The 12,010-nt window shown below is 39.8% G+C and overlaps 1 protein-coding gene across 5 annotated transcripts in view; it reads left to right on the forward strand.

Annotated features, from left to right (window-relative positions):
- ADAMTSL1 (ADAMTS like 1) overlaps window positions 1–12,010 on the forward strand; it is a 476,605-nt gene that overhangs the window by 427,010 nt on the left and 37,585 nt on the right. For all 5 annotated transcript variants that reach the window (XM_040540933.1, XM_040540934.1, XM_040540938.1 and 2 more), the window contains 2 exons: window positions 5,356–5,483; window positions 10,978–11,106. In XM_040540933.1, the coding sequence (XP_040396867.1) occupies window positions 5,356–5,483; window positions 10,978–11,106 (257 nt within the window). The remainder of the gene's footprint in view (window positions 1–5,355; window positions 5,484–10,977; window positions 11,107–12,010) is intronic.

Consider the following 12,010-nt stretch of genomic DNA (forward strand, 5'->3'; position numbering starts at 1 on the left):
AAACATCATTTGAATTTGAGGATGGTTACAGATAACCCAGTATTTTAACAAAGTTGTGTCTGTACTAAAGGACATAACATGAACTGGCTACTTTCATTTGAAAATGAATGCTGGTCATTTTAATGGTTATTACTGTGGAACCATACTCAATGGCTAATTGGAGCTATCACAGTCATCTCAACATACTGATGTTTAAGCATTAGTCGTCTAACATGAGTTGGTACATCCTCACTTGTACAAACTCTCTGCGTGGAGCTGTCTGCCCCTAAATGTAGCCTGAGAACTTGAGCAACAAAATACTTCTATCAATGTACCACAAAAATAATGACCTTTTTCCTGTGGATAGCCTTTATGTACAGATCATTCCATTTATATGTGTGCAAGAGTACACAAGAAGATTATTTCAATGCCAGTCATATACTTTACTGTGTTGATAACATACATCTTTTCTCATGTGTGTACTTCAGATTTTATGCTTTGGTCCTGTTCTGTGAGGAAGTGGTATATAAGAATAGGTTGTGGATGAAGCAGTCATGTTAACTGACGTGGTACAACAAAGCAGTCCAAGAATCTGCTAGCAGCTCTTTCTGCACAAGACAGTGACCTCAGTTAAGACATCTGACTGTAGTTAGCAGGTCAGCTTTGGAAATGAGAAGACACAGAGTCAAGGTAAAAATTAATTTCCAGTGTGGTGCCTGTGGACTGTCAGTGAAGTCTTGATTTGGTGAAGACACATTACTCTTTCTGCGTAGTTACACAATCAGCTGAACTCCTTTTTCACTTTGGCAACTGAACCATTCTGTAATCGTTGCTTTCTCTAATGTACCGAGTTTTTTGGTTCTTTTCTCTCTTTCTGTGTGTGATGGCAATTAAGTAGCATGGCATTCACATAAAAAGTGGAGACTTCTGCAGAGGGAGGGGAGACTAAGAGCACGAATGTATCTCTTGTGGAGATCTCATGCAGTCTTAATCAAGACTAGAGCCTATCATATCATTATTTGGCCATACTCCTGTGAAAATATCTTCTTGGCCCCCCAGAAGTTGCATATGCAGATTTTCATTGCCAGTGGTTACATCCTGTTGGAACTATGCCATTAAGTGATTAATTTTTTTCTCTGTTTAAAATGACTATGATTTCTGTAGCATCCTTGAAAGGGTAGTGAGGTTACATGAAGTCCACGTATGGTTAATGCTGGCCACTGTGCTCATGAGAAAATTACAAGTTTGACTCACACAAGCGGCCATGGTGTAACAGCAGACAGATACATTTAGTTGAGAATAAAACAGTCTTATGATTTCTGAAATTTTAGTTTATATTATATACATACATCTTTTACTTTACAATGGCTTTCAACTTTTCTTTTCCATTCAGTTTGGCCTTACTTCAGCCTTAAATGATATGCTGTATTTCTGAATTATCAGGCAACCGTGTTAGCTTAAATTTTCTGTCAGAAAAACCCAGGAAAGTACATTTTATTTGCTGATTAGTAGCATTAGTCATTGACACCTCTTCCTTAATGGCTGAAGCAATTTTCACTATATCAAATTCTTTCTGTATTCATCATTCATGCTTCCTCCAGGTTGGTGGGTAGGGAAGGAAATGAGCAGTGCTCTGATCTTCAGAGATGCTCAGAATCTGTAACTTTGGAGTTAATGGGAAGTTAAGAAATTATGGTGCATATAAAAATTGGTTTGTGAATGTTTTGCTGGGTTCTTGACAGCCATGTTCTGGCTTTGGCTCAAAATGCTTTTGCTGGTTGCCAATTAGCTGTGTAAATGAAAGCCACAGTGTAAGCAGTCTCCCAGTGTATTGCTGTAAACTGCAAGGTCATCTGTGTGTGGTACACTTGAGCTGTCTTTCAGCTCTGTAGTTTGTCTATTTTTTTACTTTACCATCCTTTGAATGAAGAAAAAATAAATTAAATTAAAAAAAAAAAAAAGAACCAGTTTTCCATGTGCCTTCGTCTCTACCAGTATGGTAGAGCAGTGCTTTCAATGAGAGGAGTCAAAGAGTCATGCTGCAGACCAACTCATGCCCTACCGAGTATACCAAAACTGGTTGTAGTTGTTTTGTATTGTGATTTTTAGAGTGTAAACTATTGGGTTTAGGTTGGATGATGGCTATCTGAATTGTCTATTACCAAATATTGGTATAAAGGCACTTTCACATATCTTTGCTGTGAGTGTTGTCTGGATGTTGTCATCGTGCCATGGACATCATAGAAAGGTGTCATAGAAATGAATGGATTTCTATCGCCTGTTTCCATGAGCAGTGCTATCCACCGAAAAGCATTTATGTCTACTGCTATGTAGATCTACTTGCAAAAAATGAATTTGTTTAGCCCCAGTCCGTGTACTGTTACAACAAAATGTAACACAGGCCTAACAAAAATGTTTGCTTTTAGTTATCAGTAGAATGAAATCAAATGATACAAAAAGCTGCAGAATTTGAAAATATCTGTGCAGTTCCAGTAAAAGATGCTTGACTTGAGTCTGCATGTTCAACCTGAATGCATATTTAACATGGATTTTCCTATTCTCTTCTAAAGTTAAAATGTTGGGTTGATACTAGCATGGATTCTGAGTGCAGTTTCAGAGCCTGCCAGTATCCATCCCAAAGTCTGGAGAATTCTATAAATGCTGGAAAACATTTCATTTAAAAATAAAATAAAATAAAATAAAATAAAATAAAATAAAATAAAATAAAATAAAATAAAATAAAACCTTCTTTAGGAAGAAATTTTAAACATGAAAATTTTTGAGGGATTTATGCTTTACTCATTAAGACTGTCAAGAAATATCTTTTTTTCCAAGTATGCTGTGACTTTCGTCAGTGGAAACCCTTCAGTACTTGATAACTCCAATGTATTTTCTAAGCAGACATGAAGCAGAATCTAAACAGTAGATGGTACAGAGGCTGTGGTAGGTGTTTACCACATGCCATCTGAATTAGTCACCGATCTAGGTCATGTAAAACATATTCGTGTCTTGGAGACAATGCAGTATGAAGCAACTGAGATGAGGCTGATTAAACATTAAGCTGTATTATTTTAAGTCCATAAATGAGATTCTGAAGACATGTTGGTGACAGAAAAAATTACTACAGCTGGTATTTTTTTCACTGCTGACAAGCGACTCAAAACCTAACAAAAATAGCAATCTATGAGCAAATAGGGAATCCAGCCAAAATCTTTCTATACAAAGGGGAATAACAAAGTATCTACTTTCAAGAAAAGCAGATATGCCAAATTGTGACACAAAAATAGTAGAATTATTGAGAAGAAGATTTTTGCTTTCTAGAGAAGGACATTAAAAGGTGAAATGAAAAGGTGAGATGATGGATCTAGGTTGGAATTTTTATTTTTAAAATTAGTTACCTATCCGGCCTATTTCTATTCCTAAAAAAAATAAAAAATAATTAAAAAAAAAATACTAGATTCTGTGGTGCCTTGGACTAGCAGAGAGAGATTCGCATCACCAGAGTTGATTAACAGCTAACAAATTATGATTTTTTTGTGTTTTACATGTTATAATATTAAGAAAGCTCTTTTCTCAACCTGAAGGTGACAGAAACATTTCTAAAAGCATTTTTTTAAATGTTTGTGCATATTCTATGTAGGACTGACTGATCAGCCCATATACTGTATTAGCGCACATGCAAGCAGTACACACATAGTTTTAACTATTATGTGCTGGTATAACTGCGACAAATTCTGAAGCTCTAATGAATTCCACGTAGAGACTGAGTAAGTCAGTGCTAAAACAAATTTATACATGATATTGATGCATGCTAAAAGAAGTTTTGTAAGTAAATAAATTTGCTGGACACTAGCATTGTTAGCAGTAGCTAACTAGAAATCTGCCCTGCTAAGTGGTAAAAATTAAAAGAACCTTGAAATCAGAAGTGCGGAAGAGATTCTTCTAACCACTGTTTTTGTGGTTGGTGGGTGGAGGTTTTTTGGTTTTCTTTTGTTTTTTGAGTGTGGGTTTTGGTTTTTGGTGTTTTTTGTTTGTTTGTTTGCTTTGGTTTGGTGGTTTTTTTTTGTTTTCTTTTTTGCTGTGCAAGCAAAGATGCAATTTAAAGATGATTAATGTTTGTTTTGTAAATATGCATTTTACTAGGCACTTGCAAAATTCCATTGACATAAGACAGCTCTCTCCTTTTATTATTAATTATTATTATTATTATTATTACTTTAAAAGGGTCAAAAAAGAATTTCAACTCAATCTTTTTCTATAATATATTTTGATGCGTGGCCCTAATGTGGTTTGTTTTAGACAGCTACCACCCACAGTGTTTTGAAAGAACTCTTCTACTGCTTTTTAGCCCATGAGACAACAGTTTTCAGTCAAGGGGATGAGGGAAAGGAACTCATCAGTTCCAGTATCTGAAAGCCGACTTTTTTAGCATGTGTTTGACAGGCATATCCCTCCCTTACTTTCACCCTTGAGGCCAATCACAGCCTCAGCTAAGAGTTTTACTTAGAACAGCTGCTGAAAGTTTCTGATGAGAAAAGTAATTTATCTTTAGGCTTTATCAACAGTTTCAGCTAAAAATTTAAGAGAAAGGAACAGTAATGATGAAATACACTGTGCAGAAACTGAGGGTACATGAACAAAAACTGATGGAGTTATGCCACCGTAAAAATGGATTATTTGTGAACAGAAACAATTCATATGAGTGTTAAGGCTGTATTTGTCCCATCTAACTGTGGGCAGTGCACTGAGATCACAGTCAGCTCTTCCTATTGGCAGAGACGGTTGACTCAGGCCAAGGAGGAGCTGAGTATTCCTTTCTGTCTTCACTGACAACTAGGGGAGCAACAAAACTACTAAGTTTCCACAAACTGCCTAGTAATCTAAGAATCTGGAGTCTATTTCAGATTCTGATACTCAGCCCATGAGACACTTCACTTCTTTCTGCCCAGCTTCACCAGGTTTTATGACTCTTACATGCAATATGTCTTTTTCTTTGCTGTTACTGCTCCTGCTTTGCAGAACTGGGAGGCAGGAGCTAGGCAAGTCATTTGACAACATCACATAGGAACTGACAAAGCAAAGGAATAGGTTTCACTTGCCACAGACAGATGTCCTAGATGCAGGGCAATCATTCTCTAATACACATAGCAACATTAGCAGAAGTGGGAATTAGATTAAAATATAGTTTAAATAATCACAGCTTACAGTCACAATATGAGACTTTGAACTTCTTAATAGACTTTTAAATTAACTTTAGGGCCTAAACTGTAAAAATAATAAATTAAAGATCACCTAAATCTGTAAAAATCCTAGTAAATATATTCATGCTCACACCAGCTAAGAGACCTCTATCTCCTTCTTTCTGCTTTACTCCAGGATGCTTCTTCAGCCTGATGACTCCTTGCAGATTCTAGCGCCTGTGGAGGCTGATGTGGGTTTCTATGCTTGCAATGCATCTAATGCTCTGGGATCCGACTCTGTGTCCATTGCTGTCACTCTAGCAGGTAATGGTTCACTGTCTGTGATCGCACAATGGTCACTGCCACTTGTGTGATTCTGGAGAGAAATAGTCTGCGGGATAACAGCCGGATCTGGAAGGTGGTTGGGGAAGGTGGCTCAACAGAGGTACAAGTCAGTGAAAATTCAGGGAATGTGTTTTGGAAAGCCCTGAGGCATAGTCCAGTTTTCACAGACAGTTCACGACATTTGTGTCTTTATGCAAATGATCAATACTTTTTCTCACTTGCTAAAACTGAAATGTACTCTCAAGAAACTGCATATTCTCGTTATTCTCACTTATGGGCAGTGCAGTTCAACCTCTCCAATTTGTATGTCTTGTTTTAAACCTATTGCTGGTCTTTTCTAGTCTGACAGACCGATCCAAGAACTTACTCAACTGAAAGTTAAAGAAGCCTACAAAATATCAGAGATGAAGAACTAGTCCCCTGTAGGACCAGGCTCTGTATTGTGTTTGATCCACTGTGGCACGTGCATAGCTGGCACTCTCAATCACTGTCAAACAGAGGTTCAGAATATATTAACTTCTATACTTATATTTCTCTAGTAACGGTTCAGTTCTACAGCAGACTAAATATCCTTTGTTAGTTTAGATTTCGATTACAAAGAAATCCCACCCAAATGCAACTCAAGGGAAATCCAGATGTGATGCTTGAATCCAGCTTCTTTAAAGTAGATTGATAGGCAGTGTCAGCAGGCTCTCAAACACATCTGGATTGGTAGGACAGGCACACAACAGCAAACACGAATGAGAGGCAATTGGGTAAAGACAAAGGAAGAGAAAAGAGTTACAGTTAAGGACTGTGACAAGACAGAGAGATTTTGGAGAAGCAGGATCCTATTTATCACGAAGCTAAAAGGAGACACACCTGGCACTTAGGGACATGGTTTAGTGGGTGACATTGGTAGTAGGGTGATGATTGGACCAGATGATCTTGAAGGTCCCTTCCAACCTTTATGATTCTATGATCAGGAATGCTAGAAAGCTTATTGACTGTTCAGATCTCTCCATTTCACTGTTCCAACTGAAGAATGTGAAAGCATTTGAATGCCTCCGATGTGCAGGCCATGACCATCACCTATCAATGTATCCATGTGCGTTTAGAGGGAGGAATAGCTGTTGATGAGCTTGATTTTTGTTGTTGTTTTTAGCAAATAGAGAATCTGGGGCTGGATGAGCATAAAGTAAATATAAGTATGCATCAATGGCCAGAAGCGAAGCTCTCATGATAAATATGCCAACAACAAGGAGGCCTTGTCTGTCCCATAGAAAGAGAACATCTGAATCTTGCAGGATAGAAAAGGAAGAGCTACTTACTACATGTAGACAACCAAGAAAATGCACTACTTTTTGCACTACTGTAGGTCGGGATATCTTTGCAGAAGCCAGAGCAGCAGGGCAATGGTGCTGCTGCTAAAGCACTGTAGTGTTTTACAAGGAGCAACTCCACAGTAAACTTCTTGTGTTGCACCAGCAAGAAACTGAACGTGAAGTTAAAAAATGGTCAGTCAAAACTGCTATCCTGTCCATGTTACTCTAGTCATTTTAAAAAATGTAGTCTTTGCACAAGGTAATTTGCACAGACAAGTTCATGTGAAGCTATAGAAAAATAAACTGGGCATTATGTATACATAGAATCGTAGAATCATAGAATGGTTTGGGTTGGAAGGGACCTTAAAGATCATCTAATTCCAACCCCCCTGCCATGGGCAGAGACACCTCCCACTAGACCAGGTTGCCCAAAGCCCCATCCAGCTTGGCCTTGAACAATTCCAGGGATGGGGCATCCACAGCTTCTCTGGGTAACCTGTGCCAGTGCAACACCACCCTCATAGGAAAAAATTTCCTCCTTACAACTAATCTAAATCTCCCCCCTCTTAGTTTAAAGCCATTCCCTGTTTTCCTATCATACCTCTCCCTGACAAAGAGTCCCTCTCCCACTTTCCTGTAGGCCCCCTTTAGGTACTGGCAGGCCACTATAAGGTCTCCCTGGAGCCTTCTCTTCTCCAGGCTGAACAACCCCAACTCCCTCAGCCTGTCTGCACAGGAGAGAGAGGTGCTCCAGTCCTCTGATCATCTTCATGACCCTCCTCTTGATTCATTGTAATAGATCCATGTCCTTCTTGTGCTGGGAGGCCCAGAGCTGAATGCAGGGCTCCAGGTGGGATATCAGAAGAGCAGAGCAGAGGGGGAGAATCACCTCCCTTGACCTGCTGGCCACACTGCTTTTGATTAAGCCCAGGACACAGTTGGCTGTCTGGGCTGCAGGCACACATTGCTGGCTCATGTTCAGCTTTTTGTAAACCAACTACCCCAGGGTGCCTTGACATTATTTCCAGGAGGATCTGTTCCATGACCTTTCCAGGCACAGAGGTGAGGCTCACTGGTCTGTAGTTCCCCAGGTCCTCCTTTCTGCCCTTTTTAAAAATGGAAGTGATATTTCCCTTTTTCCAGTCACTGGGGATTTCACCTGACTGCCATGACTTTTGAAATATGAGAGGCTTGGCAACTCCATCAGCCAGTTCCCTCAGGACCCAGGGATGCATGTCATCAGGCCCCATGGACTTGTACCTATTCAGTTTCATCAGGAGGTCTCGAACCTGCTCTTCACTTACAGTGGGAGGGACTCTGCTCCCCCAGCCCTCGCCTACAGGTTCAGGGAAACAAGAGATGTGCGAAGCCTGACCGCCAGTGATGACTTAAGCAAAGAAGTTGTTGAGCACCTCAGAGAGAGCTCCCTGCTCGTCTGTCAGAGGGCATACACTCTTCTTGGCCTTCTTTTCTGGTCAAAGCACCCAAAGAATCCCCTCTTGTTATTTTTTGTATCCCTTACAATGCTTAGTTCCATCTGTGCCTTGGCTTTCCTGGTCCCATCCCTGCACATCCGGACAGTATTTCTGTACTCTTCCCAGGCAACATGTCATTGCTTCAACTGCCCTTGCATTTCCTTCTTGCACCTCAGTTTGACAGGGTAACAGTCATTTGGCTGTACAAGGCTTGGTAGTCTTTTGGTAACATCCCTAATGCAAGCCCCTGGTAAGCAGCAGACTTCTCTCAAGAGCAGATTAGGTCGGCAAATGGTCAGATCCGTGCCTCTGTACCTCTCAGAAGAAAGACTCCTGCCACCATCACTCATCTTCTTTTCCTAGTTGCATTGGTTGTTACACGGGGAGCTCCACCCACCCAGCAATGGGTCTTCCCTTTCCAGTCTGCAGAGGGGTGAAGCAGTTCTGTAAGGGCATCTCAGGCTCTGGGGGAAACTCTTCCTCCTGCTGGTCCTTGCTGTTGCCAGCTTCTGCTCTCCAGCTTTATTGAGCCCCCTCCCTCCAGCGAGTGCAGGTGAGGGAGTTTCAGGCTGTTTTGCTGTGGGCTGCGGGTCTCCTGCAGACCGTGCTAGAATCCAGCTGTCTAACTCCTCCTCAGCCTCCCTGATTCTACACAGCCTTCTCACTGACTCCTGCAGCTGTGGCAGAGGAAGACCAATAGCTTTTCTATTATAATTGCCAAGGCTGTAATTTAACTTTCTTAGATGAATTAATATTCATGCATCCCAGACTTGAGCTGAACTCTGCTTAGGAGCTGCTATACATTTTCATCTCCCATCCAAGGTAAAGAGCTGAACCTCTTATAAAATTAGGCCATAAACATCAAAATGAGATACTGAGTAGTTTTTGGAACAAAACACATTTTGGCATAATGGGAATACTTTTTCAAAGAAAAATTGGAAAGCTGAGACCACCTTTAGATGAATCAGGACTGGGACTGAAACCTTAGTTCATTGAAGAATTTACTGATTAGTTTAGCACATGCATGGAAGAATGGCAGTGGACTGTGTTTCCATTTTTCTCAATAGTTTGATACTCTTTTATTGGTTAAGCAGCTAACAGACTTTTAATCTTTTGATGAGATTGTGGAACACAATCAGGAAAATAAAATGGCTGATGGATAACTGGAGAACAACTAGAGAATTTTTCTTCCTTTATGGTTTAGACATCAAAACTTTTGGAAATATTTCAGCAATAAAATGTAATATTTTACTTTACTATTCTTAATCATTAAAGGCACAGAAAGTAAAATATGCATATATATATACTGATATGACAGGAATTCCAAGTGAAAAACATCTTTTAAAAGTCCTGGAAATATGGCTCTATGGAAAAAAATAATAATACTTCAGGCTGAATTAAACTTTCAGGACACTGCATGATCTTAATGAAACCAAATTCTTTTCCTCACCTCCAGCTTTTCTTCCTTGCTTACCTCCAAATTAATGGACAAATGAAACCTGGGGGAGATATTAGCCTTAAACCTCCAACTTCCAGAGTCAAATGAAAACATTTGATCCTGTTTTGTATCTGATCATCTATTTAAAAGGGAGAAAAATGTGTTTCTAGATTTTTGGATAAAGATGAATTTGAAAATACAGCACTGAGACAAAAATAGCCCAGCCCTGCACAATTTAAAGCAATGTTGTCATGCTGTTCCCCTTCTGCCAACATCCTGCCTGCAAAGCATTTTGGCTGGGAGAGAGGGTTGCCTTAACACAAGTATGCCACCTCTGCTACTTCGTTCCCCTCTCTCAGAGCTAAGCCTGGGTATCTCTGAGTTTTGTGTCATATTGGCATGCCTTTACTGTACCCCTACAGTATAATCTGTAGAAGTCTCCTAGAGTCACTGAAGGCGAACAACTCCATAGCTAACCCCACGCAGACAGGCACAACAGCAGGGGAACACCTTGACCCACTTGTTCACAGTCACCAATGTTGGAAGCACACTGAAAACAATCTGAAATGTTTTTTGCAGGTGAAGCAGGTATCTTTGTTAGAGATATACAATGCATAAAACTATTACTACAGGGTTTAGATAGAGCAAACTCGTTATCTGATGGAGAAGATCTTGCTTGTCTTCTTATACCAGCCATTATGAGAAAACCTTTTGGGTACAGTCAAGTCTTCCCAGTGCCATTGGTTCCACCATAGGTTAAAGAAAACATGATTGATATATAGAAACAGTTTGGACATTGCTCCAAACATCCAGCACTGCTAATGTGCATGTAGCCATCACCCAGGCTTTTTTGTACTATGTTTGGACTTTGGCAAAGGGTGGTGTTTTGGTTGCAGTATTAGGCAAACATCTTGCTGCAGTTCCAATTGTACTGCTGTTTATTGATTCAGCTGGTTCTCATATGACTTTACATGACTTTATTATTAATATTTATTTTTTTACTCACATGACTTTAATGTTGTTCTGCCTCTGCACTAAGTATCCTTTCTTTTTTTTTTTTGTTACTTTCAAGACAGCTTTTCCCGTAGAATCCAGTGCCATTATAATATTATAAAGAGCAGGTGGTCACATACTTCTGTATTTTCACTTATCCACCTGTCCTATATAGCTACATTCATACAGAGTGTACGAGTCCAGCTGTCCTGTGTGAGTCTAGTGTGCTGGGTCTGATAAACTGTTGTGCTTCTTTTATACAGGAAAGCCACTAATAAAGGCATCAAGAGCTACTGTGATCAACACTGAGTTGCCTGATGTCACTGTTGATATTGGAAGCACAGTGAAAACAATCCAGAGAGCAAATGTTACCATTAACTGCCAGGTTGCAGGTGAGAAATGACTTGGTCTTCCATGCCACACTTTCAGCTATGAATTTCTGTGGAGTTGTTTGCTAAATCAGTGTCTCCAGGTACAGCAGCTGTGTGAAACCACAAGTTCTTCCTAGTCCTCAGACAAAATTCTTTGCTTTCATTAATTTTTAGCATAGAAATTGTCCTCCTTCTATCAATCCCACCAATAAAAGTGTAGGGTCTTAAGAAAATTGGTCTGAGATGGAATGACAAGTATCTTAGTTGGAGATACACAGTGTATTGATGATACAACAAAACTGATTTGAATTCCTACCTGTTGGTGGTGTAATGTAAGAATACAGGAGCATGATCTGACTCATTTCCTCAGTGATGGGACTCTCCAAGTACATTTCAGTTAGCTACTTCTTTTCTTGCCAAACTCCTTTTTTTTTTAAAGTGAAGGGCGTAATAGTATAGTCCTTTTCTGATTTTTTCTTTCATTTTGGAGTGCGAGAATTTAGAGTAATTCCACTGAAACAGGCTTTTCCCTGAAACTTTTTCCAACCAGAGACTGAATGCCCCTCACTCTTAGAATGGCAGTTTGCCTCTTTTCAATGGTGACCAAAAAAGATTGACCTTTCCTGTCTGTAGCTGTCTTGACCTGTTAGTGGTAATGGTATTTGTATGGGATGGGGAGGTTGAGAAAGAGAGAGAGATGGGAAATCTCTAAAGACCCAGGGTCAGATCTTTAATTCATTAAACTTTCATGCATAGTAGAGGGGGAAAAGGAGGGGAAGGGAGTGGCTTACAAAACCCAAAGTGAGCCATTTTAAATGTTACACAAATATCTGTGGAGGCTTGTAGGAAGTCTCTTGCTTTAGCTTCTTATCTCTAGCAGCTACTTCAGATGATTTCAAATAAGCATCTGCACTACAAACATACA

Source organism: Cygnus olor, chromosome Z, assembly GCF_009769625.2.
Source record: "Cygnus olor isolate bCygOlo1 chromosome Z, bCygOlo1.pri.v2, whole genome shotgun sequence".
Taxonomy (NCBI): Eukaryota; Metazoa; Chordata; class Aves; order Anseriformes; family Anatidae; genus Cygnus; species Cygnus olor.